We start from the raw sequence: 27,507 nt of genomic DNA, 5'->3' as shown, positions 1-27,507 counted from the left end.
AATGTTTTGCCAAAAAGTTAGCCATTGAACGTGACCCTATATATATATATATATATACTCGAGTTAAGTATCTCTAAGATTTGTATTATCAAGATATTTATATATTATATGGATATATATCGATAGGACACATCTGACATGGCTTAATACATGTCGACAGGTGTCATTTGACATGGCTTTAGCAATGTCAGTTGTTGCTAATCAACATAAGAATTTTGTAATAAAAATCTCTATGTCGAAAGGACGCATTTGACATGACTTTAACAATGTCAAATGTTACCTATAGACATAAATTTTTTGTGTCAACAAGAACCATCTGACATATGTCTAAGACATGTCGACCCAATGTCAACTAAACAAACAAAAGAAAAGAATATTTTTAAAGATTTAACACATTATCAATGAGTTTTTGCTATAATTTTTCCATAAAAACATGGTTGAACAAGTTCTACATTACACTTTTAACCACAAATCAAATCAATTCCCATCATTTGTCCTGATTTTTCAACTGTTTCTCCCCATGATTCACCCTTACAAAACAAAACAAGATTCAGATCAAATCTTAGATGAAGTTCGTTTGTTAACTTTTTTTGAGGAACAATGACTCCTTGTGAAGTTTAGTCGTGTAAGCTCTCTTTTCACTAAAATGTTTTTTTTTTTTTGGTAGTTACACTTAAGAAAGATTTATTTATAAAAATATTTTAAAATTTTTGGGGTGCGTTCACTAAGTTAGTTAATTTACCTTAAAAAGTGGGTGTCAATAATAGAGCTCCCCTATATAAAATACCAAATCTCTTTAATGATTTAAGGGTCCCGTTCAGCAACAAACATTTTGGCAAACATTTTGGCAAACATTTTGGCAAAACATTTTTCAAAACATGGGTTAGAGGTTTTGGAATGGACTGATTTTTGGTGAGGATGATCTCTACGGTGAGGAGATCATCCTCACCAAAAATCAGCCCATTCCAAAACTTCTAGCCCCAGTTTACAAGTTGAAAAATCGTGGACCGTCCATTTTTTGTAAACCATTTTTGATGGGGTTAGAAGTTTTGGAATGGGCTGATTTTTGGTGATGATGATCTCCTCACCATAGAGATCATCCTCACCAAAAATCAGCCCATTCCAAAACTTCTAACCCATGTTTTGAAAAATGTTTTGCCAAAATGTTTGTTGCTGAACATTTCCCATGATTTAAATGTTTGTAATTGAATATCAACTAATTTACCTTATATATCACATATTGAAAAATAATTATAAACCGATTCAAACGATCTGACTCGTTTAGGAAGCGAGACAAAATGATACCTGTGTCGCACGTGCATTCCCGCGGATTTGGGCATTACCGTTAAAACAGACTTTGTGTGTCAGTTTGTTTCCGTTACTTCAAACCAAAAATGACTCCAGATATCCGTTAAGACAACATGTAAGCCATTAATGAATCTCACTCGAAAACCAAAATATATTTAATTAATTTCAGAGGATTCTCGAGATAATTTTATTTCCCAAGAATGCCTTGTAAAGGTGGCAATGTCTTCGATGTAGCAGTTAAGCTGATTCCATCTAATCACCTAATCTCATCTTTTTTTAATTAAATAAATTAAATTAAATTTTGATTCCGCCATTAAACCTCTGGTTCGAGCTCTCTTCCGCAACTCATTTCGATAGAGATCGATTTTCTCAAAAAACAGAGATACAGAGAGAAAGAGAGGTTGAGATCAAAGCACAATAGCTATGCCTCTGGTTCGGTTTGAAGTTCGTAATGAGTTCGGTTTGGGAGATCCAGAGATGTACAGAGCTGCGAATAAAGATGATTCTAAGGCTTTTCTTGATGGATTAGCAGTTGCAGGACTTGTTGGGATTTTACGACAGTTAGGAGATCTAGCTGAGTGAGTTTCTTCTTTGAATACTCGTATTTCTTGTGAATTTGTAGGTTTTTAATGTTTGATTTTGTGTCCTAATGCTGGAGTTGTTTGAATTTCGGTATCTTAGTAATGTTGTTATGATTTGTGGATTTCTAGGTTTAATTAGTTTTGAGTTTGGCAGAATTAGTGTGTGTTAATGATGTAAACGTGTTATCATTTTTACTCTTTTTTGCCTTATTATGAATTCTGTATTAGTTGTCCATTTGTAAGATTTTAGTGTTTGATTTCATGCATTAATGCTCGAATTATTTGAGTTTCGGTACCTTAGTAATGTTGTTGAGATTTGTGGATGTTTAGGTTTAGTTTTGAGTTTGAGGGAATTAGTATGCGTTAATGAGGTAAATATCAGTAGTAATCATTTCTGTCTTGCTTGAGTTTTTATTCCATTGATCGCCGTAGCCTTCTTCAGAATTCTGTTGTTTCTATGATCATCACTAGATCGGAAATGATTTGTAGGGAAAGCCGAGCGGAAAGATGTGAAGATGGAGAGTGGGCTTTGTTGAAGGCCTCCTTATACATAGAATTCTATCATCGCTTTCATATGGAATCCTTTCATCGTCAACTAATGAACTCCACATAACTGAAATCACAAATGAGGATATCCTATCCAAGCAAGTGTACTGTCAAACCATCGATGAGAAGTTGCTATTAATCTCTTATTGTGTCTAGGATGTTATATTGAAAACAGAAGGGTCACCGCTACTGGAACTCACGATCTCAGCTGAAGAACATGGTGTGAAAAAAACAAAATAGCAAAGAGACAAACAAATGCACAAGGAATTACATGGTTCGACAGTGTGCCTACGTTCATGGAATAGAACAAGAATAATCACTATTTTCTCATAAGTTTTATAGCCCCAGAGATCTTTATTTATAAAATCGGGACCAAAACATGTAAAACTCCCCAAAAATAGGAAACCCTCAAGACCCTAGGAGTGACCTATGAACTACCAAATTGAACACTCCCTAAATAGTTGGGCCAATAGCTCACATCATTGACCAGTTTTTTTTGTTTGTTTGCTAATTACTCATATCATTGGACTTGGGCTTTACTAAGTATCTTGCATTTCACCTCAAGTATCTTCTTAGCGATGGCTTCAACTTCCTGGTTTTCAATTGATTCCCACCAGCATTTCTCCACTTAAACTTTCCTAGTTTGTCAGAATTATTTTCTTTAATTTTTTTTGGGTAAATAACAGTTCTTTGAAAGAAACAATAAAGAGATTACTAGATTCAAATTTTGTTTGTTCATTTGCTTTTAGGGAGTGATTTGAACACTTGTTATTTCAAAGTTGGATTAGAAATAGGAGATAATGGTGCTGGAACAAAGATTTAGAATATGATGAATAAAATGTGCTAATCTCCATGGCCCCTACACTCTGTTTAAAATATAAATACTGATCTTCTGAGTGCCTCTCTCCAGTTGCGGAACAGTGAGGTTTTGGTTGATAAATAAGCCTTAGAAGAGGAGTGTAGATAGAAAATGTGGCAAGACCGGAATGATGTTCATACTCCTTAAGGCATAAAAGTTGAGGGAATCAAGCCATCAAAGAGAAATAACTCGTCCAATTTCAGCCTCGTGCGCCACAAAGCAGCAATTCTGTTATTGTGAAGTTGGAAGTTAGAGCTACTCATAGAAATGAATAGAAAACAAATATGCAGTCTTCATTCATCAGCTCTTTTTTTTTTTTTTGCTTACAATTTTGTCGTAGTATTCCATTTTTATTGGTTTTCCAAAAATTGCTAATATTTAACATTTTAATTGATATATCGTTTGAATGTTATCAATTGTATACTACTGTTCTGAGACTACATCTTGGTCATATTACAGGTTTGCAGCAGAGGTTTTTCATGATTTACAAGAGCAAGTGATGGTTACGGCTGCTCGAAGTCATAAAATGATGATTCGTGTTCAACACATAGAAACAGCACTTCCTCCACTTGAAGAGAATGTTTTCTCCCTAGAAAACCACATACATTTCTCTCATACAACTAGTATGCATATTCTATCATTTATTATCATTATTCTAATGTTTCTAAGAATCCTTTTGAGCCATTTGATAGTGGAGCTTCGTAGATATCTATAATTAAAATGTTCTTTGGGTTCCTGATTTTTCTTTGTTTGGGTTAGATAACCCAACAGTATTGTTGATTGGCATGTATTCTTCAAAGAATCTTAGTTGTAAACAAGAATGATTATACCATTCTCTAAGAGCTGATATTAGTAAATTCCTCTTCATTTACTGCCAACATCATGGACTTGATAGCGCTAAGGCCAGGGGGACCTTTTGATTGTGGCTTCTTGATTGGGAAATTCCTCTTCCTTTTTCATATGTTGGGGCATTTATGAAGAGAGGAATCACAAAAAAATTCATGAAATCTCAAGTGCCAACGATGTTATCGAGAAAATTTAGGTGTGGTGACTCATTGGACTGTTAGTTCTATCCATATATGTTTGCCTATGTAAAACTCTATTGTGGACAGGATATGTCCTGATTGTTTTGTTTTGTTTTTTTTTGTTTTTTTTTTCTTTCTTTTCTTTTTTCTTTTTTTGGCTTGGAAAGGAGAATCCGTTAGAGAGTTGAATGGAGTGAACTTGCCTCATCTTCATGTGGTTGAGCTCGGCTCCCTTTCTCCACTACCATTGGCTTTATAGGGTAGGGAGTGCAACAACAGGAAAAAATGAAAATAATAATAATAAAATAAAAAATAAAAAATTTAACAAAGAACAAAAACTGCAAACATATGTAGGGAAAGTTGCAAATATATCATACAATTATGGTGGGCATATATAGAGAATGCAGTTTAAAACCTTCAGATTTTCATTCTGTTTTGTTATATGAAGTATGAGTAATGAAAGATCTCTTCAAACCATTTTATTTGAAAGATGAACCAAAGGGAAATATGTCTTCCACTTGGTAAAGTTTGCCTTCACTAAGATTATTTAGCAGGGAATTTTATTCCATTTTATATTAGTTGAAGGAAAGCAATTGTTTTTTTCAGGTTCTGTCTGGCACGCTAATATTCGAACTGAGCAAAATCACCTCATTCACAGTGATCTTCCACAATTCATTATGAGCTCCTATGAAGAATGCCGGGATCCACCACGTTTACACTTGCTTGACAAGTATGATTTACTAATATTTTGGTTTTTATCTCAGTTGATTTGATCGGTATATATTAAAATCTCTTGGTTTTACTTGTCAGATTTGATACTGGTGGTTCTGGATCTTGTTTAAAAAGATATTCAGATCCATCCTTTTTTAAGAGAGCACTGGATAGCTCAGATCCAACGAATGCAGAGAACTTTCAAAGAGAAATGAAGTCGCAGGAAAGCAAGGTGTAGTATCAGATCTATTTGGTAAATACATAAGATCATCATCACGGAGGACTTGTCCCAAAAATCTGGGTTCAGATGAACAAATCTCATTCCTCCATTCAATTCTATCTAAATCCCTGTCTTCTGTTATTTCAAATATATACACTCTTGTTACCTTAATCCATGTTCTTTTGGGTCTTCCTCTCGCTCTTTTAAAACCTTCAACGTACGAACTGAGTCTATAATTGGCCTTTGTTGAATATGACCAAACCATCTCAATCAAATCTCTCTTAGTTCATCACCTATTGTAATTGTTCCTACATGTTCATGAATTTGTTAATTTCTAAACTTTGTCTTTTTAGTCTTTCCAGCACCATATCAGCATCCTCATCTCTTCTAAGCTCAATCTATTAACGTGTTGCATCTTGATCACCCAACACATCCAACTCCATAAGGCACAGCTGATCTTACTGTCGTCTAATAAAATTTTCTTTTTTCATATGGTTGATGGGTTTATCACATAGCACTATAGAAGCACACCTTCATTTTATCCATCTAGCTCTTGTTACGTTGGTAACACCCTCCTCAATACCTGTTATGCTTGTTTAGGCCCTCATTCAAGAAAGTTGGCTTAGTTGAACTAGTTCAATTACTTTCTTTTTTTACTGTTTTATCAAGCTCAGTCAGTACTTCCAATTTTCCTGCATATTGAAAAACTCTTTTTCATAGTAAAATTTTTATGGACAGAAAAAGGTGTCACGGCTGAGGAATGTAGAGATCTCTCATGCTGTTTCAATATCTCGCGACAATGGAAGGTATTTGGATTTTCTACATTGTTTTAAAATCTGAAGCAAAATTGGCGGACCGACCAGGTCTCACCAGATTTTGCAATAAAATCGATTAAAATAGTGAACAGTCGGTTTTTATGAGTGATTTTTTTTATGAAAATAAATTCAGGTAATTTGGAAAAGGAAAAAAAAAAAAAATTAATAACATACTAGTTTTAAATTTTCAATAAATGTGGTCAGTCCAACCAGATTGAATTAGGGTCCGATCACAGTCCAATCAATTTGATAAATTTTGGGTCCAATCATCCATTCAGTTTTTAAAAAGTCTCAATTTTTTTTTTTTCATTTTATGTATGGATAAATGGCCAAACAATAAGTGGCATAGTTCTAATTTGGGATTTTTATGATTTTGAGCAACTTAACTCTGTGGTTCAAAAGAATTAACAAATTGGTGAAATCTGATAAACCAGAATGCAGTTTGCTTCTCCAAATATCTATGGACCAAATGCTGCTGTGGAGACTATTTTAAATTTTGAGACGAGGCCAAAATCTGAACTAGGAGACCAATCTACATCGCATGATTCAGGAAACAGGTTGGGCTACATTGAAAGCATTTCTCATGTAAGTTCTTCCATGCGACACGAAGAAAAAGAATACAATGAATTGTTGACTTCTAGGTTAAAGATGCATTCTAGTGATACCATGGGTTCCAATTCCAATGAAGAAAGTGGAGGTGCAGATGATGTTTTCCCACACATGCGTTTGAAAGAGAGAAGTGTAAACAATTCTTCTTCTCTTATTTGGGATGAGAAAGCAGAGGATATCTTACATCGTGATGAAAACATTCCAGAGTCACTTTCGGATGGAAACCAGTTTGATGAGGTTGGAAGTGAGCCAGACAATTACGTGGATGCACTTAACACCATGGTTTCAGAAAGCGAGACTGATTTTGAGCATCAAACCAAACAGGACGAAGAGCTACCCTCAGCCAACTTCAAAGATAATGGAATGGAATGTGGAACAGCCGCGGTGCACAGTACGATTGCTAAAGCTTCAGATTCATCCAATGTTGAACCACGTAATGAACCATTTGGTTCCTTAAACAAGCAAATTTCCAACAGTTTCTCCAACTCAGTTCCACCTCAAGTTATCGGCATGTCTTCTAATCTAGACATTTCTTTAGACACTGATTTGTGTGGAAGTACTGATCTCCTAAATGGTTTTGACTTCAGCGAGCCATCTTCTGGCTTCAATATTCCCACTTTACAGGTTCCATTGAATGACAAGGCTACGAACATTCTGTACGAGTCTGAAGAATCTCATGCTGACATTTCTGTCGGATCGTCCACTAAATTCTGGACTAATGGAGGCATGTTAGGACTAGAGCCTTCAAGACCACAAGATTGCAGTGCGTTGAATCTCACAAGTCAGAATTCTACTCGTGGTACTGAAGTTGATGACCTTGGTCTTTCAAGTGACACTGTTATGCCCAAGTTTCATACCGATGGATCCATAACGAAACTGGATATATTTATTAAGACCCCTGAACCAATAGAGAAGCACCCATGTTCTAGAGTGAGGGATGTATCACCTGATTTGGATGGCCTGACCGATCTTTCCTTGGATCAATTTGTTAGAAGAATGGGAAACATAGTCAGGACAATTGATCATTCAGAATGCTCCACATCAAGCCATGATAAGCACGAAAATTATATGTCAAAAGATAACTCTTTGGAAATTTTATCAACTATCTCAAAAGCCAAGCTTGAGAAACCTAAAGATTCATGTCATAGTAGTGGTGGCTTTAGTAATACCCTGGGACATGGTTCGCTAGAAATTGGTGTCATGACTCCTGGAGCTGTGTCAGGCATGGCTGATGTCAAAGAACAGCTCAAACATGGATCTCCGACAAACTCGCTTTCTTCATCACCACCATTAGCACATATGAAGTTCTCTTTCCACCCTATAGATGGCTTTGAGGCTTTGAAACTGAATAGCATTAAAGATGTCATTTTTCCTTCATTCCAGTTCCTTCCAGACCATGATATTCTAATACAGGATATTGGTTTGGAGTCTGATGATGACACTTTCTGTAGATCATCCCAATATATGTCTGATGACCCTATAAGTCAACATTCAGAATCAAATTCTGAGCAGTGGGAGTATAATGATGCTTTACGCAGAGTCTCATCAGCTGAATCCATCTCGAGCGCTTTACAACTTGAGGGAATTTTCCGTGATAATATCTATTCTGACTGTGATTTTAAATGTCCAGATGTCGATTCTGGTTCTTTACAAAATGTTCCAAATTTTATTGCAGGCGGAAAAGATCTAGATTTGGCATCGCAATATTCTAATGAGACATCACCTCCACTGCCTCCACTCCCTCCAATGCAATGGCGTGTAATGAAACCCCAGTTTTCTGTAGCAGAAGATAAACAAGGTTCTATATCTGATGATGTTAGTTTTCAATATAATCTACAAGTTCAGGGATCTACCACTTCAAAGAAACCTATTCCAGCTCCACCAAAGCAACCACAAAATAAGGAGGCCACTGCATGTACACAAAAGAGCAATGTCATCATGGTAGGTTATTTGTATTTTCATTAGTACTGGCATAAATGAACATGGAAATTGACCTGGGTTTTTTTTATTTTTTATAATTCAGCTTCATCGTTTTTTTCAATGATTTATCCTAACCATTTTGATCAGTAAGACAATCCTATTCTCCCATTTAATAATATCCAAAGTCATATCTTCTGTTAAGGCACATATATTAAGATGTTTTCTTACTACCTCAATCCATGTCATTTTTCGCCGCCTGTTCAACTCCATCAACACAAACTGAAGTACTACTTACTCGAGCAATCATTGATCTTTATTGTTCAATGCATCCTTTATTTTACACTCCACTCCATTGAGTATTTTCCTTGATTCCTCTGGACATGCTTGTAATTTTTAGGATGTGTACCTATTACTTGCAGCAGAATAATTGTACCGGAGTCATGTTACTGTTAAATCTAGATAATAAAAATAGTTTCTTTAGAATATTTCCTTCCCGTCAACCTTAATCAGCAATTTAGCATTGCATCCCTTTGTGTGTTCATGTGTTCTAATTAGGGTAATTAATCTATATATGCAACAGTATCACCAGATGTTGATTGGGCACAGAGAAGTTAAGAAGGCTGTTAATGGTAAGGATACTGATGAAAAGGAAGATTTGCTGCATCAAATCAGAAGCAAGGTGAGAACTCATCTTCTTTTATTGCATTCTAGTTAGATTTTCAAAATCTAAGTGAACTTGGGTATACTTGTGAGGGGCAACTAGGCATAGGAATGATGTTGATGACATATGAGATTGAACTTACATGATAAAATCTGCAATACAGAAGTGTGAAATACCCCAATTACAATGGTGAGGCACTATCTTCATTAGTACATTATGATCATTCTTCTGAAATACTCTTTTTCTAAATACTGTCCTGATTTGCTGCCATACTGGGGAATATTATTGTTCTGTTGTTGCATTATTTATAATGGTCAAGACCACCAAACGAGGCTATAGTTTCAAAATATACCATAAAAAAGTTATGGGATTCTCTATCAATAACTGAATCTTAGAGTGAATGGGGTTGTGGTTCCGTTAGAAATGAACAACTTTTCCACTCAAAAGTTTCAGAAATTTCAATGTGTGCATAACTCTACTCCACACGTGTTTCACAACAATTAAATAGAAAATGATTAATTTGTTCTTACTAAGAAAACACGATATCGGACTGTTTAAAACATGGGTTTTGCTTTCTTCTTAAAAGTTCTTCATGGAATCACTTTGGGGTCATGGATCCAATCCCATGTTACATGCCAACATTAATGAGTCCAATAAAACAATGCTGAGTTTGACCTATACCTAATGTTGTGTACTTACTCTTGTTGATTGAACTTACAGTCGCTCAGTCTAAGGCGTACAGTAACAGCAAGGCCAACTGTCGCACCTACCGACACCAAAATGACTGCAATTCTAGAGAAGGCAAATGCAATACGCCAGGTTCTGCATGTTTAATCTGTTTTCCTATTATAATCCTATCTGACTCATTTTTTTCATTTTTTGTCAATTTTCACTCATCTGATCTTACAAGAAAATTGTTAGGCATTCGTGGGAAGTGACGAGGAAGACGATGACAACTGGAGCGATAGTTGATTTTCATGGAAGCTTATTGATTACTTTTGTACTTTCAACTGGTGAGATTTGGCGAATCTGTAGTATATATGTAAATAATTTCAGTTCCTTTTATTAGTGTAATTAAATTTGTGGGGCTTATCTTGTATTTCATGCTTGCCCTTTCTCATTATTTTGAAACTATATATGCTGTAAAGTCTTGGTTAAGATAACTAGTCCATCATATCCTTCATTCTAAATCCTTCTGGCACCTATTTCTATATAATGACTCTCAAAAGGCGCCAGCCCAATCATTGTTGTTGTTGTTGTAGAAATTATCTTCGGGATTGCTCCGTATCCATCCCTTATATTTATATTATAGATTATAATTTTCATTTAAAAAAAGTTTCTCGACTTCGCCAACTTTATGGGTACCATTCTGAATATATGTTAGGCATTCTCTATGTCTTGAATAATTTTTATAATTATCAACAAAAAAAAAAAATTAAAGTGTGACAAACTTTGATATTTGTGTGTTTAACCCAATTTAAAAATTATCTACTTAAATCCCTAATTGTCAGACTTAATTTGATTGTAGGGAGACTGATGAAGATGTTGTTCATAGACTTAGAGGTAGATGGATAAAGTGGAGGTGTGTTTCTAGAGTGCTAAGTGATTTGAGTCCATCCCAAAGGAAAATTTTATAAGGTCGAAGTAAGATCGGTTGTAGTTTATGAAGATGATTCTTGGACAATTAAGAAACTTAATAAAATAAAAAAATAAAATAAAAAACACCAATATGTGATAAGCAAAGAAAAAAAAAATCAATTGAGATGGTGTAGTACCTCATGTTTAGTGAACGTTAATCATAATTCTATTTGGAAGGAACATGGATTCTACACCAACAAGAAGAAAGACCGAAAAGAACATGGATGGAGCTAGTGAGAGCGGATGTGAACACATTTGTTTTAATGGAAGATGCAGATTTAGATAAATATTAAGCAATTAAACATGATTTGTTAACTTAATTTTTTCAGGGAGAGGCTTTGATGATGGTGATGAATTAATGGTGAATTGAAATGTGAGCGCATTCAAAACATGAGTTTCGTTACTTCATCATGAAACTTATTTATCCAAATCGTTTCTAAGGAATCTTACATCAAGGCGACTAAATATTGGAGTTGGCAACTCTCCTATGGTTTACTCATTCAGGATATGCACACATGTTAGCGATCAACTTTTATTAAAAATTAAATGTTGGATAGTTGGATATTATCAAGTGGTCCATACATATCGAAATGAACTAGGATTGCAAATGGCTACCTTCAATCAAATGAATAGGCATTGTAAATGCTACCTTTAACAACTAATGGTGAAGAGGAAAGCTTAGGAATTCTTATTCAAGAACTTAACACTAGTTAACATGAATGTATTATCGGAGAGAGGTCTTTGTCTCTCCACAAAATCCTAATTAAGCTCTCTTTCCACGTCGATATGAACCCAAACAATACACCAATTGCATCTAATTTTAGTCGTGTTGAAAGTTAAGCTCTTATCTCTCATGGATAGTAGTCGACGTCTGTGGCAGACCACTTTATGGAGGCTTTCACTTTGGCACCCTTATCATTCCCTAGAGTACCCCTTTTCCTTGGTGCCCTTAATTCTTTTTAAACTCTCAAGTAGTCCTTTCCCTTAAGTCCTTATCTCTTGTGGATTGTGGTCAACTACTCTTCAAACCTTTTGTTTATAAATTTATCAAGCAAATGTCTATGCCAATTTGATTGGCTTTAAGAAAATTGGAAGCAAAACTAGGTGTTGATCTCAAAATATGACATAAATGTCCAAAATAAAATGTGACCTTATGTAGTCTAGCTAAATAAAATACGTACAACCAACAACTTATATATGGAAAAATACATGCATACATGAACAAATGTGCACACATACACAAAACAACCCCATCTCCACAAGAGAATAAAGAATCATTAATCAATATATAGGCACCAATTCCCCTCACAAAAAGGAAAATACCTAAATCAAGAACAAGAATCAAACATAAGTTCGATTCTCCAAGCTAACGAATATTTTGAGTTTTCTTTTCTTTGATAGGATTCCTCGTTTGTGGTGTAGCATTGTTTGGTTATATAGTCTAGGGAAAAAGGGATAAATGGGAATCAAGAAAAATGCATCTTTTAAGTTTTCTAAAAGACTAATAATAGTAAAAACCAAAAAGAACTGAATTGAAACATTAAGAGTTGATGTATAAACACAATTGAATTAATAGAATAAAAAAGAGATTCGAATGGAGGAACAATATTTGTTTGTCCAATTGTTCTAAATTTTGGGATAACACTTTGATGAAGTTGACATGGAGGAAGATTAATAGTGCAGCAAACTTTCTTACCTTATGCACTTTTAATCTTTTCTATTTTAGTGTCAAGTAGGTAGGAGTCTGTCTAACCCAAAGCTTACCCACCAAAAAAAAATAATTATAAATTTATTAAATAATGTTACTTTTGTGACTATAATTATCTGATTAGGGTTCCAAGTTGCTCTAATAAAAAATTACAAAATGTGGAAGAAAAGCATGACTTTCTCAAGGATTAATAAAATAAAAGCAATTTGATGATGAACAACAAAAGCAAGCACTTAAACTTTCCAACCCACCAATTCTACTTTTCAACATTGTTTCTTTTCTTTTATAATAAAAAGACACACTCAGTCTTACCCAAAAAACTCTACCCTTTTTCAAGTGAAAGAAAAAGGAGATGCTTCTTTGTGTATTTTTAATGAGAAAAGTGATAGGATGAAGCTCCACTTTTTAATTAATTGAATAAGTTTTCTTGCTAAAGTAAGACTAATGAGATCCTTCACACTCAAGCTCCATTCTATTATAATCAAAAGATACCCAAATAAGTGAATCCCCACCTTTTATTTAACTGAGACAACAAAGTATGAAATCCATAGAGACCCTCATCAAAAGATAACTTTTGAAAAAGAACAAAACATTGCTATAAAAAGTCTCCAAATTTGAGGATCAAAAGTAGACAAACTCACTTTAGCACTCACTGTTCATTAAAAAATTCCCCACCATGTGGGATTTATAAAGGAAAAATGGTCAGATATTCATGTAGAGTAATTATAATGTGTGTTGAAGACATCATCTATACAATCCAACAAATGGATCAACATGATTTGTGTCGATGGAATGAGGATAACCGTTTAATTAGCGGATTCAATAAATGCGTGGAAGTCGTCAACTATGCAATCCAACAAATAATAGATCAACATAATTGTGTTGATGGAAGGATAATCATTTGATTAACGGATTCAACAAATATGTATGAAAGTCATCGTCTATGTAACCCAAATCGGTTGACAAAATTTGCGTTGATAGAATGACAATAACTTTCCGATTAGTGGATTCTATAATAAATTAGGTCCAATAACTTCGTCTAATGTTGGATGTTTTGGTGGATCCCATGGAAGAAACTTTAATCTCGGGGTTAATGGAAGATGGGATAACATCTATTGGATGATTAGTGACCATGAGATGTCACATAGACTGAATTCTTGAGCATAGCGACATACAAAATCATTCAACAGTGAAAGAGAAGATGAATGTGTGATCTCTAAAGGAGATGTTTCTAAATACTAAAGCTCCATCTCCTTTTATGGCTTTATGTTCCCACCACTACTTTACAAAAGAAATCCACCTGTGAGACACACTTGGAACCAGCGTAGCCATGTCACCTTTATGATGACGTGGACTAAAATCGTAGTATCAGCTTTTTGATTCATGGGTCCCAGGCATTTCTTGGCTGCTGTCCTATGGGTTTTGATAAAGTGTCACACCACCTCCTATATATACAACATTTCCATGGGCTCTCTTTTCCAAGGCATGAACCATAACAACTAGTCTCTGAAGAGAAAACCACCTCTCTCTCTCTCTCTCTCTCTCTCTCTCTCATTGATGGGCTTTGACAAGGTACCCAATATTTTATTTTTTTTTTTTTTTGCTAAGCAAGGTATCCAATATGTGAACAACATTTCACGGGCTATCTTTCTCAAGGCATGAAACATAACAAGTAGTCTCTGAAGAGAAAATCACCACCCTCTCTCTCTCTCTCTCTCTCTCTCTCTCTCTCATGGCTGACATTGATAAAGCCCAAGAAGCTATGGGTTTCAAGCTCTTTGGCACTACAATTGCAGTGGAGATGAAACAAGCCAAGGAGGAAACACTCAAGGTAAGAAGACCTGATAAGGCAATCCAATGCCCAAGATGCAAAAGCATGGAGACTAAATTCTGCTACTTCAACAACTACAACGTTAACCAACCTCGGCATTTCTGTAAGGGCTGCCAGAGGTACTGGACTGCTGGTGGGGCCCTCAGGAACGTACCCATCGGGGCCGGTCGCCGAAAAACAAAGCCATCAGGCCATGGCACGATTGAGTTCTCAAACGATGGGCCAATCGAGTTCTCAAGCGACGTGTTTGATGTTTCTGGGGTGGTAGAGCAATGGCATATGGCCGCCTCAAGTGGTGGTTTCCGGCATGTTCAGGTGAAAAGACGGTGTACTGGATCGCCTGGTCAACTATGTTGACTTTTCTTATTTGTTATAATTTGTTGTAAAATGAAAATATATTGCAACTTTGCAAGTGGTGTAAATATACAGGCTGGTTATTGATTAGTTTACTAATTAATTATGCTTTGTAATGTAATTATCCTTAATGATTGTATCTCAATCAATTATCAAATATTCTGATTGTGTAGCAGTATGAGCAATCATACTCCCTCAGATGTAGACCGTCCACTTGGCACCTATGTCATTTGTGTGGTTTAAAAAATCGTTCAAGATCGATTATTTGGGCACCGAGATCTTTCGTTTTCTTCTTCTTCTTCGTTCTAGTTAGGAGAGATCTAGGAAAAAGCTCCAATCTTATTGAACATAAGATAATCGAGATGAGTTGGCAAGTCATCTCGGTATAGTTCATGAACGAGATGAGACGAAAAATGAGGAATAAAAATCATGATGGTTGTCATTACTTTAACGATAAAATACTTTGGTGCAAGTTGAAGGATCTAATTAAAATATTTTAATTTTTTATCTCAAAAGTACAATTTTGATCAAAAATTAATTACTGATTTACTGATCGTATGCACATGGCATTCAAGCAAAAGTTTGAATAAAAATCAGAAGTTACTCAAACCCACTTTTGGCATCAAGAGTTTTTGAGAAATTCCAACAAACTGTTAAAAAAAAAATTAAAGAAAATATCCATAATTATTATAATAATATCAACACTATTAAGATTTTATATCGATGATAAAAGTGCCCGTTGAAGTTGTTTTTCACTTAATGCTAAATTTAGGGTCCAACTCAAAACCAATTGGCAATAAGTGGAGTGGACCAAGAGCTTATAAGAAGATCAAGGCAATTTGTGTCTGATGTAAGATTAAACTCAACACGCCCCCACACGTGTGGGCCGGACTAGGCCAAAGCACGTGGAGATTTGAACTAGATGACAAGGATGAGGGAAAGCCAGTTCTGTTGGGTTTAGTCTCACATCGGACACAAATCATCTTGTCTCTCTCCTTATAAGTTTCTAGGCAACTCCACTCATTATCAATTGATTTTGAGTTAAGACCCTCAAATTTATCATTGTATCAAAGTGGCACTTTCTCCTCCATATCGTCTAGTTAATATCTCCATGTGCCTTGGCCTAGTCCGGCCCACACGTGCAGGGCATGTTGAGTTTAGTCCTACGTCGAACACTCATTGTTTTGTCTCTCTGATAATCTGATGCTTTTTTATAGATGTTTTTTGTACACTCCCTTCACAAAATCATCATAGATCCTTAGGTTGGGGATACACAAAGACAAAGATTTATAGTTCTGTGAACTGCCAGGTCAGATAGCGTAAAAACAACAGAGCGTTAGATTATCACGACTGTTTCGAAAAGCGCTTCTACATCCCAAAAGGTATTATCACCAAGTAATCGTCACATGGAGAAGCAATTATTGTAGAAATAATAAAAGAGAAGTTATTCCATAAAAGCACTTTTATAAAAGTGATACCATGCTTAAATGGTACATAAAAAATAAATGAGGATCTAATATGATACAGATGAAATCAGTACTTAGATTTATGATACATCCCAATATTTAAACGATTTACTCATGATTTATGACTAGATACTCTTGCATGTGGGCCACGTGGCATGGAGTAAGATATTAGGTACAACTCTGAAACATGGAAGTATGCCTGTATTCTTGTAAACCACACTATCTCTAATCCAACCAAGAAAAATCTATATATAACAATGAATTTGATTATTCTATGGGTCAAAAGCCTAAGCTAAATCAAACAAAATATCATTAATTAATATTTAATTGACTTGCACAACAACAACATGTGATATTAATTCAATATTTTACACTCTAATGGGTTGTTCAACTTCAACAATTGCTGGTTCTGGTGGTTCTAGAATTTTTTTCCATTAAAAGACCAATAATTCATGATGGGTAGATAATTAACATCAAATCATGGGGTTTCTAAGTATTCCCTTTACCTGATTTGAGTTATGATCCTTATGTTATGTGCATGTTTATCGTTTTAGACCTAATTCAACATCGAATTTGATGTAAGTTAAATCGATCCATGAATCCGTACAAAGCAAACTGGTTTGCAATACAATTTGTTTATGGTTTGTGTGGAATGCAGTGAACCAAATACCACCAAATCTACTAATCCAATTGTTGCGATTCATTTTTTGTAGTTAGAAATTTATCAATTTTTTTGTGAAAGTGGTGAAAATTTTGTCAATAAAGGGTCCATTCAATGAATCGTTGATTAATCAGCTAAGTCAAGAAAGTAAGATATTTTCAAAAAAAAAAAAATGATTATATAAAATATTGACTTTTTTTTTTTGAAGTATCCCCTCCACTTGATTTTTTCTACCTATCCTTCTACGTGAATTACTTTCAAAACTTACTGAATCATTCAAATTGACCGCTCGTCAAAAGAGATCATCCCCGCCAAAAATCAGTCCATTCTGAACTGAAAACCCCATCAAAAGTGGTTTACAAAAATTGGATGGTCCACAATTCTTCAACTTGTAAATATGGGGCTAAAAATTGGACCCTATCACGACCGTTACAATTTACAATTATTTGTACAACCAACAGTCACTGTAAACAACTAACTAGCATTATGCCTACTCCCTGACTAATAGTTAGCATTGCTGATTTTGAATTATCTTTAAATTACGCAAAATGCCATTATACATTCCTTGTAAGAAAGTATTCCAAATTTCTGAGGTATGCTATCTGGTCATGTATACAGAGAAGATGAATATGATCCATTCTCTTAGGCTATATTATGGGATAAAATGTTATCTATCATAGAAAGTAGCACATCTCCAAGGAAAATAATTTGGTCCAATAAGATTAGTTGATAACAAATAATTGAGGGCACTTTAACATTTCATTGTTACCACATTTTCATGCCAAATTTCAAGCTTCTAACCTTCAACATCATTGTTCAAACCTTAATCTGCAAAGAAAATAAGACTTCAGAGTCTGTTATGAGGATGAAAAGATTGTTGGGATGATAAAATGGGTTGCATACCTCTGCAAGCTGTAAGACATTGCCCACTTATATATACAATCAAAGGGTCGATCTTAGGCTTGGGTCTTGTTTTTAACTATTGTCAATGATTCCTCAATAGCTTGGATAAAAGTAGAAATCTTGTAGGTGAAAAACCCTACAAGCATCGGTATGAGATCTAAATGCATGAATCCATATTCTGGCACAAGGATCCTGCACTCAAAACGGTGTTGTCAGATGGACCAAACCCGAAAAGAAATAGAATTGAGAGAGACAATAATACAAAAGGTAGTAGATTGAGAATACAACAACAAAGTCTTATCCCAAGGATTTGGGGTCGGCTAAATGTATCATGTTCCTCAATTCCACTTTGTCCAAAACCAAGTCTTCTGTTATGGAGAGTGAGTTCATATTTACTTTCACTCTTTATTCAAATTCTTTTGGGTCTTCCTCTTGCTCTTTAGGACCTTCAAATTGAATATTTCTTCTAACTAGGGTTGTAATCGGCCTTCGTTGAACATGCCCAAACCATCTCAGCAAATTTTCTCTAGTTGATCGCCTATTGGAGCACTTATATTATCATTAATGCAGTTGTTTCTAATTTTATCTTTCCTAGTCCTTTCACTCATCCATCTTAACATTCTCATTTCTGCTATGTTCAATTGATTTACATGATGCTCTTTGACTGCCCAACATTTGAAAAAAAAAGGCGAGAATGAAAGAAAAGAAAAATATATGAATGGAGGGGAATTTATTCTACAAGATAGCATATCAATAATTAGCAAGAAATAAGCATATCAAATGTGAAGCAGAGAAAAGTAAAGCATATGGGTGTCAAGATTGAGTTTTCTGAAAGCTTCCTTCCAATAATAGACCCCACTCAGTATAAATGAAGAACATGATTGCATTTGTACTCACCCATTCCATCGGTTATAAATCATAACAAGTGCCACAGGAACTAATAACCTAGGTTGTGCAGCTGCTCCCCTGAAAATGAACATTGTCAGTATATTCTTAAGCTTCAGAATTAAACCTCCATCATTGCATATTACATATCTAAAAAATTTATAGACAAATGAAAATGAAAAGCCGATGCCATCAGATTGCGATAGAATTGTAGTAATTAGGAACTTGATAGCGTATGAACAACCATTGTAAAAGAACTAAAAACAAACAAAACAAAAAAATATACAAAAATACAAAAACAAAAAAAAAAACATAAAAAGGCTGATCGATAGGCTTTAGCTACAAACTCTCAGTACTTTTTATAGTGTTGGAAGACCACAATCACTTATTTTACATGTTCTTTTCTTATTGTTTGTGTTCACCATAGCATGTTTTGAAATTTTCCTCCTCAAATCTTACTCAATCATCAATTAAGGAATTTTAGACTTAGCAATTTAGACTTTAGGATTGAACATGGTGGTCCACTATCTACCCACCCAAAAAAGAACAGAAAAAGAAAAAGAACAACAACAACAACAACAACAACAACAACAACGACGACAACAGGATCTGCTTATAAAGGTATCAAGGTCTTATGGTTAGTGTATGCCAGACACTAGATTTTCATTTGAAGTTTTTACCAATTTTTCCATGTGTTGTTCTTTACTCTTTTCCTTAAATATTGTGGTTTTCTATGACTTCAGAGAACATGTTGACTCATTTTTTGTTCTCAAATTGCTTAAAAGGTCATATGACCATGACAAACTTCCTTAACATGTTACAAGCTCCTGTTGAGAACAACCTAATAAATAATAAAAAATTCTTTCTAGTTTATCACTTGAAATTATGCAATGAAACCAAACCTCGCAATCTGCCTGTTACAAAATTAAGCAACAAATGGGAAATATAAACTACGCCACAGTGTGCATATAGTTTGAGGGTTTGATGCATAAATAACAACATCATAAGACAGTAATACTAAGCTAAAAAAAAAAATTGTGATTTTTCAGTTTGAGTATTGTTAAATACTTGTGCTGTTAAAGATATGTAACATACTTGATAACACCCCTAGCTCCATCTGCCAGAGAATCCACGCTGTTCCCAAGCATACGTATGTATGCCAAAGATCCAAGTAGCCCAGCACCAAAGCTGAATACAGAAGAATATCAAAATATATTTATCTGATTTTTATTTTTATTTTTATTTTTTTATGTGCATGTGAGTGGAGGAAATATTTTGTTAAGACCAACAAATGAAATTTATTATTCAAGTATCAGAATATATCCCAGGTTTCAAAATAAAGCCTGTTTAATACCTACCTAGCAGCAATTTCTGGAGAATAAGATATATAAGCCGAAACTACACCAACACTACCTATGCCCAAAGTGAGAATTTGTAACTTGTTCTTCAACTGCACAACAATTACAAAACATAGAAAACAACTTATTGATTTTCTCATGCCGAAAGTACATGAAGACAAATTTAATGAGCTGCCATAGTGGACCCTAAACAATCAGATATAGATACCTTAAAATACTGCTCCCTTGACTGAGCTGCCAATACTTTTGGGTCTCCACGAGGCTTTCTTGATTCACGAAGCATGACATCCTACAATCAGAAGCTAAATCTGATTATCAATGCTAACTTACAGTGCCCCCGCCGATCCAAAAGAATAAAAAAAAGGATTTACAGTGCCCCCTGTTGCAGCCTTAGTTGCCCTATCCCACTTTTGTTGCTCACGACGAGTTGGAGCCAATCGCCATCTTGGAGAAGCAATGCCAGTGCCCTGAAAACCATTTTTTAATACCAAATGTAAAGTGTAGAACTATTAAGAGAGAGAGAGAGAGAGAGAACCCAACTTTGAAATAGAAGACATTAATCTTACTTCAGTAGCTGAAAGGCCTCGTCTTGCAGCTTCAACTTGTTGTTCTAAAACAGGCTTCGAAGGCGCTTTAAGTTCCTTGCTCAAATCAATTTCCACACTGCACCCCCAAATTGAAAAGCACAAAAATCTCAATAAAATAGACATGTTTAAATAAGAGAGCTTCTATTGCCAGACCAACTTTTGCTAACAGCACCCCAATTCATATGTCAATCACCATAGATTAACACACATCTGCTGAGTTTAGTCCCACATCGGACACTCATTGCCTTGCCTCTTCCCTTATAAGATCCAGGGCCTCTCCACTCATTGCCAATTGGTTTGAGTTGGACCCCCAAATTTATCATGGTATCAGAGCAGGCCTTTCTCTCATCCACGTCACCCAGTTCATATTTCCACGTGCTTTGGCCTAGCCCACACGTGTGGGTACATGTTCAGTTTAGTCCCACATCGGACACTCATTGCCTTGCCTCTCTCCTTATAAACTCCTGGGCCTCTCCACTCAATGCCAATTGGTTTTGAGTTGGACCCCCAAATTTATCAACATTTTGGGGTGCTGTCAGTAAAAGTTGGTGAGGCAATATAAGCTCTCTTAAATAAACATAGTTCCCAAATCATAGCATGAGAACAAACCTGTCAAGGCTCATAGCTCTGTTAAGGCTTAGAAACCCAGAGGGCTTTTCCTGTTACATGAAATTAATGGATCAACAATAAACAACCAAACAAATAAAAAGATAGATAGATAGATCTAAATGCCACTCTAACAGAGCAAATTGGAACTTTTATTCACCTTCCTCATTAGTGTGGAATATTAGATAGGCCTTCATGCGTTCAAAGAAGAAGAGTTCTCTGACATTTTGAATTTTATAAAATCTGAACATAAATGAAGAAATTAACCTTTACATGACAATTTTGAGATCGTCATCATCGATTCCTCATCTCAAATATCGGGTCAAAATGAATAAATTCAAATTTGAGAAGTCCTGATTCTCAGGGCAAAGGGAATGATCGAGAAAGATTTCTTGTTCTTATTATAAGATCGCGATGTTTGGTAAAAAGGATCATCTTCTCCTTTGTTTCATTAAGACCTATGGGCGGCGATGTGGAGCCTATCTCGCTATTCAATAAGCAACTTCAAACACAACATGAAGGATTAACAAAATATCACACCAGTCAACAAAAGCCTACTCTTTTATCCAGGTTTAGGCGCAGCAATGCAAAGTGTAGCCTGCACAAGCAGGATGTCTTGACATAATTTTAAACTGTCTGACGTAACCAACACCTTTATTTGGGCTCATTATCAATTTATGTCTGTCACTAATTGGATGACTAGGAATTTCACTACCTTAATGGAATATAGAAGAAAAAAAGTTCAATTTCGTTAGACAATGTCAAAATTTTGGAGAATTTGAAAGCTCAAGGGAGTTTTTAATCCAAGCAGACATATAAATTGCTATAACCGCACCAAAACACAATCCCATAAATAAAGGGTATTGGGTATAATGAAGGGGTTGACAAACAAGTGATCCCAAGAAGCTCTCTCTCATACAGAATCTAGGTGTTATCACTCCCTCTAATCTTTTTCTCATTCTTCCCTCTATTCCATGCCTTCTTTCTTCTTATCTCCCTTTGCAAAAATGTTTGAACAACCATCAAATTGGTTAAGGCAAAGGGAGGGGAAGGGACCACCGCTGAAGCTAGGGGTCATCCACGAGAACCGTTAATTCCACTATGTGATCTAGCAATTAACAAGATATACAAAATCACAATTCTCTAAACCCGAGACTATCAACCTAGAAACATATAATTGAAATCCTTTATAAATCCTAGCTGGGTAGTATGTCTAGGCATGTTCATCAAGCTGGATTTCATAGTTCATGCCATGTCTTCTCCTATTTCATGACCTATTCCTTAGCCAATATTGTGACCCATAATAAGGTCCCCCAACCCCCAAACAAATAATTGAAACTCTTTCTAAATCCTAATTGGGTACTATGTTTGGGCGCACACGTCAAGCTGTATTTCACAGTTCGTGCCTTGCCCTTTCCCAGTTTATGATACATTCCTAAGCCAATACCGTAACCTACAGTAGGGCCCTCGACCCCCAAAACCACTTGTCGTTGGTAGTACCTTTGTGACGAAATAGTTGCGTAGGCCTCCTTGATGTACAATTCCCATTGGACAACGGGTAGGAGAATCCTTTGCATACGATTTAAATATGTGAAGGCATATTGTAAGTCATAAAATGGCCTTGTGCCACAATCCAGTGAAATTTGGCCCCATGTCGCACCAATTCATCCCTCCCCCTTTGAAGCCCCCCCCCCCCCCACCCCCCCGCGACACATCCGACATTTCTTTTGTACTACCAAAATTTAAATCCAACTCCTATAACTTGGAATAATCCAAGTACACTCCAAAATTGAGGGCCTTTTTTTTTGCTTATCGTGGATATCCCCACCCTTCAGGTGAGACTAGTCCCACGGTCACACGCATCGCCCCCTCGAAAAGTCCTACATACAACTGGTTGTGTCGAAGGCCAACTGGACCCTGGAGGGTGGCCCAAGGAATTCATTGCTTTGTAGGGTTTTGAACACTTGACCTATCCTTCTTGAGAAGGCCGGCTTGCCACTAGGCCAAAACCACTTTGGGAGGGATGCACCATTTATTGAATGCTCCAATGCTTTTGAGGACTCCATGGATGTTCATTCCAGGTTCCAATCCCTCTATTTTTAAAGAAAAATGATTCCCAAACATAAAGTAACTAACAAATCCATTAATAACCCCACTAGATGTCAGATGTAAATCAAGATAAGGAACTTAGCATGGTGGCCAGTCACTATTGACCAATCTAGGTATGGTCGGCAAACAATTGGTCTATCCATCCAAAAACGTACTTATTTCTTTCCTATAATTTATCCCTAATATTAAGTCCTTGTAAAGTTTTTTATTTTTTTTTATTCAAGCGAAATATAGATGAGAATCTCCACCTTGGCTTGAATATGGAACAAGATACACTGATGTTTTTCCTTGAATCATCAACTTCACTTTGGATTGAATTCAATCAAGATAACATAATTCACCAGCACTAACTTTTTCCCCAGAAAGTCATTGAAGTTTTACCACCTCCATAACTATTTTAACTATTTCATCAACTATCATCGCATATAATTGGAACATGCTCCCAATAAGAAATCCACCACACGACCACTAAACTTCACAAAATGAAAACTTATGCTTATATCATGTATAATTCACGAACTTACTAACAATGATACATGCCATATGCATAACATTTGGGATGATTCAATCATACAATAAGTCATTCTCAATATGTTATCACTGTCAACAAAAATCGGTATATTCTAACATTACTAAAAATTTAAAGGGCTTATTTAGGTTGACTAATTAAACAAACAGCCCAAGATTTTGATATGTATCTACATGAAGATCATAATCATAATCATCGTAGCCAATACAACAACAACAAGAAGTTGGGCTCAGCTAGGTGAATCGTGTTCTTCCATTCCACTCTATCCAAAGCCAAGTCCTTTGTTATCGAAAGCGAGTTTGTATCTGCTTTCATTATCTCCATCCACGTTCTTTTGAGTCTTCCTCTCGCTCTTTTAGGACTTTCAACTTGAATATTTCTAAACTAGGACCATACTCGGCCTTTGTTGAACATGTTGATTTATGATTTAAATAAATCAAATGTATATGAAAGATTTTATAAAACATTAAATTGAGTTTTAAACTCTTCCTATGGTTTGAAGAAATAAACCAAAGAGATTCATTATATCTAGTCCGAAACCTAAATTCATACATCTAGGTATATAAATCAAGGTTCATAGAATTTATGTTTGTTCATACACAGAGGTTCATTCATAAATCTTGGGTGAATGAATTTGGCTAGAAGAGATAAACTTGAGGGTAGAAAACCTTTTGGAACATGTATGCAATAAATACATGTACAACGCACCTAAACTTGAAGTTGGAAGAAATTGTGGAACATGTACGAATAAATGGTGATTGATTCATTGCCCCAAGTACATCTCGACAACTATATAAATCTAACCCCAATGTGTTTTGATATCTCACATCTCTCATTTTCTATCCACTGTTGTGAGTACTTACTCTCGCCATCCTAAATTTGTTGGGAAACCAAACTCAAAACTAATTTAGTTTGTAAGAAAACAAACAATAAAAATATCATCAATCAAATCAACTTGTCTAAAAAGCGTGCAAACGCTTCTTGAAGATAGTCGAAGCCTCCCATTCATGCAAGGGAATGCGACAACACTGTCTCTAGGATTCAATCTAACCTTGACTCAATCATATTCCTCTACAAGTTTATACTACTTGGCAAGAACATGTCCCTTACCTCTTTAGAATGCCCAAAGTTAGGATGAAGAGAATAAGTTATATATATGGAGAGAAATGAGAGATGTGAGATACCAAAAACGTTGGGGGGGATTTATACAGTGGTGGTGGAAATGTACTTAGAGCAATGAATCACCATTAACTGATACTAGGGGTGCAACTTGGTCCGATTCAAACCAAGAACCAAACCAAACTGATAGCTTTGGGGTGGTTTGGTTCGGTTTGAAACAAGTTGCAATTCGGTTCTAGTTACGAAAATGGAGAACCGACTAATTTGGTTTGGTTCTCGAATCAAGTTTGTATAGAACCGAACCTAACCCTTATGCAATAAATATATATATGATCTTTTATGGATAAACTAATGACTTTTTATGGATAGATCAGTGGCTTATTTCATGAAAATTTATGTTTATTATATCTTTATTTTTTTCATTAATATAGAATATTGGCAACCCATAGAACCAAACCGACTTTAATTCGGTTTGGGTTAGTTCGGTTCCAATGGAATTTGATTCGGTTCTGATTCTTATTAAGTGGAATCAAATTATCTCAGTTTGGTTCCAATTTGACCTCAAACTAAACCAAGTTGCACCCCCTAATTGATATATGCCCGACAATTTCTTCCAACTTCTAGATTAGGTGCATTGTACATGTATTTATCATATACATGTTCCAAAAGATTTTCTAACTTCAAGTCCATCTCTTCTAACTAGATTCATTAACCTAGGACTCATGAATCAACCTTAGTCTATGAACAAACATAAATTTCATGAACCTTAATCTATAGACCTAAAATTTATAAACTTAGATTTCGGATTAGATACAATGAATCTCTTTGATTCATTACTTAAAACTATACATCCCCTTTGAAAAGAGTTTAAAACTCAATTTAATGTTTTAATAAAATCTTTTAAATAAATTTGATTTATTTAAATCATAAACCAACATAACATGCCCGAACCATCTCAGTCGCCTTCCTTTAAATTTTTCTACCTATTGGATTTATTCCTACATTTCCCAAATCCTATCCTTTCTAATTCTATCTTTGAGTCTTTCCACTCATACATCTCAACATCCTCATATCTACTACTTTTGGTTTATTAACATAAATTATTGTACCCAATTAATCCGTACCAAACATTTTCCGTGCATCGAATTGCTAACTATAGTGCAACCAAAAAAGAACATAAATTAAAAATAATACTAATTTGATTTACCTTGACAGGAGGGGATTGAAGTGAGGAAGAAGGGTCGGGCTTTTGAAGCAATCTGTTCATTCGATCCATGAAATCATTGTTCCATATAAATTCATCAGAGGTGATGGGATCTTCTTTCTCGCCTCCCCAGTACTTGCGGAGCTTCGTTGTGGTGGGCGGACCTCCGTACTCGCCAGGAGCCACACCTGTTGACCATTTCATAGGTTTATTCTTGGGGAGGATTACACGGGTCTGTCTAGGCTCTGGAGTTGGAGTTGTTGAGTCTTGAGATATGGGAGTTGCTGCACAATTTACTGAGATGTAGTTCAGAATCGCCATTATTGAATCTTGATGAGAAAATGAAGAGAAGATCGTGTTCTCCAATTCTCACTCTCACTCTCACTTCGATTTAATAGGTGAAGCTAAGAAGAAAAATATCTATGCCTGTGTGTGTGATGGAGATGAGTTTATGCCCATCTTTTTTCAATATTTTTTTTTTTTAAAGCTTTTTCTATCGAGTGGGGGAAAACGTTATTTGGAGTGCACAAATGAAAGATCAAAATTGTGATTTTTCATGAAAAAAAGAAAATTTAACCCATTTTTTCATTGGTTAACAAACACACCCTTAAAGTTATTTGACTTTTAAAGGTAAATCCTTAAAGGGGCGCTCTCTTTGCACCTACTTTTTGATACAAGAGACACCTTCAAAAATGAAAATGGCATTTGGATCCCACAATTCTTGGTAAATGCATCAACCAAGCACATCTATAAAATGGACTCGTGATTTTCTAACACACACCCCCTACTCCCTCTAACATGGCATAAGCGAGAACCATAGATTTTTCCCTCGGGATACACAACAACACATCCCCATAAATATGTGCAATTGTGTATCCTAAGGAAAAGAATCTATGGTTTTAACACATGCAACGTTAGGGGGGTGTGTCAGAGGGGGCATCAGAAAATCATAATTCAAACACCAAAAAAAAAAAACCTTACCTTCTCGTTTACTGCGCACATGTAGAAGATAAGTGAGCAACTCACATTTCGTTTTTCCTATCGTCTCCTCCTCTCTAAAGCTTCAAAGCAAATCCAACATATTATTTAAACCTAACATCCTCTTTATAATAAAGAGTCAAATAAAAAAATTTGAGTCTAACATACTCTTTGTTGTCAAATGTTAAAATAACAAACATAAAAATCGAGATAAATACTCACTACATCTAGCAAGTTGCTTTGACTCTTTATTATTAAAATTATAAAAAAATACTTTTCTTACTAACTTAATAAGATTTCAAATTCTATTAAGAGT

General features: G+C 35.4%; 2 protein-coding genes and 1 pseudogene across 2 annotated transcripts; 2 read left to right on the top strand and 1 right to left on the bottom strand.

The window, feature by feature from the left end:
- The first annotated feature begins 1,478 nt into the window (after positions 1-1,478).
- Positions 1,479-10,662, top strand: LOC147387767 (SCAR-like protein 2). Its single transcript, XM_086421870.1, has 9 exons — positions 1,479-1,886; positions 3,754-3,917; positions 4,926-5,049; positions 5,130-5,262; positions 5,989-6,056; positions 6,500-8,615; positions 9,175-9,273; positions 9,976-10,074; positions 10,177-10,662. The coding sequence occupies exons 1-9, from the start codon at positions 1,732-1,734 to the stop codon at positions 10,225-10,227; spliced, it is 3,009 nt and encodes a 1,002-aa protein (XP_086277996.1). The 5' UTR covers positions 1,479-1,731; the 3' UTR covers positions 10,228-10,662.
- A 3,671-nt stretch (positions 10,663-14,333) lies between these two features.
- LOC147387766 (cyclic dof factor 4 pseudogene) lies at positions 14,334-14,789 on the top strand (annotated as a pseudogene).
- Positions 14,790-17,268: 2,479 nt separating this feature from the next.
- On the bottom strand, positions 17,269-26,645 carry LOC147387765 (ATP synthase protein I-like protein). The gene is made up of 10 exons (XM_086421128.1): positions 26,217-26,645; positions 21,256-21,305; positions 20,626-20,722; positions 20,431-20,526; positions 20,268-20,348; positions 20,060-20,151; positions 19,797-19,889; positions 18,714-18,782; positions 17,817-18,008; positions 17,269-17,741 (listed from the first exon to the last, which is right to left on the bottom strand). Exons 1-9 carry the CDS (start codon positions 26,532-26,534, stop codon positions 17,870-17,872), a joined length of 1,035 nt encoding a protein of 344 aa, XP_086277254.1. The 5' UTR covers positions 26,535-26,645; the 3' UTR covers positions 17,269-17,741; positions 17,817-17,869.
- Positions 26,646-27,507: the final 862 nt, after the last annotated feature.

The sequence above is a fragment of the Akebia trifoliata genome, chromosome 13 (genome assembly GCF_017979445.1).
Source record: "Akebia trifoliata isolate Shusen 1 chromosome 13, ASM1797944v1, whole genome shotgun sequence".
Taxonomy (NCBI): domain Eukaryota; kingdom Viridiplantae; phylum Streptophyta; class Magnoliopsida; order Ranunculales; family Lardizabalaceae; genus Akebia; species Akebia trifoliata.
The sequence above is the reverse complement of the archived record's forward strand: the minus strand, read 5'-3'. Positions and strand labels throughout refer to the sequence as shown.

What these genes read in the sequence shown, in the direction of transcription:
- LOC147387767 (XM_086421870.1), top strand. Translation starts at nt 1,732, where the DNA reads ATGCCTCTGGTTCGGTTTGAAGTTCGTAATGAGTTCGGTTTGGGAGAT. An exon ending in ATATCTCGCGACAATGGAAG is followed by an intron (nt 6,057 to 6,499) that starts GTATTTGGATTT and finishes CTGATAAACCAG; the next exon opens with AATGCAGTTTGCTTCTCCAA. An exon ending in AGGCAAATGCAATACGCCAG is followed by an intron (nt 10,075 to 10,176) that starts GTTCTGCATGTT and finishes GAAAATTGTTAG; the next exon opens with GCATTCGTGGGAAGTGACGA.
- LOC147387765 (XM_086421128.1), bottom strand. Translation starts at nt 26,534, where the DNA reads ATGGCGATTCTGAACTACATCTCAGTAAATTGTGCAGCAACTCCCATA. An exon ending in AGAGCTATGAGCCTTGACAG is followed by an intron (nt 20,723 to 21,255) that starts GTTTGTTCTCAT and finishes TTGGGGGTGCAG; the next exon opens with TGTGGAAATTGATTTGAGCA. An exon ending in TCTCCAGAAATTGCTGCTAG is followed by an intron (nt 19,890 to 20,059) that starts GTAGGTATTAAA and finishes TTCTGTATTCAG; the next exon opens with CTTTGGTGCTGGGCTACTTG.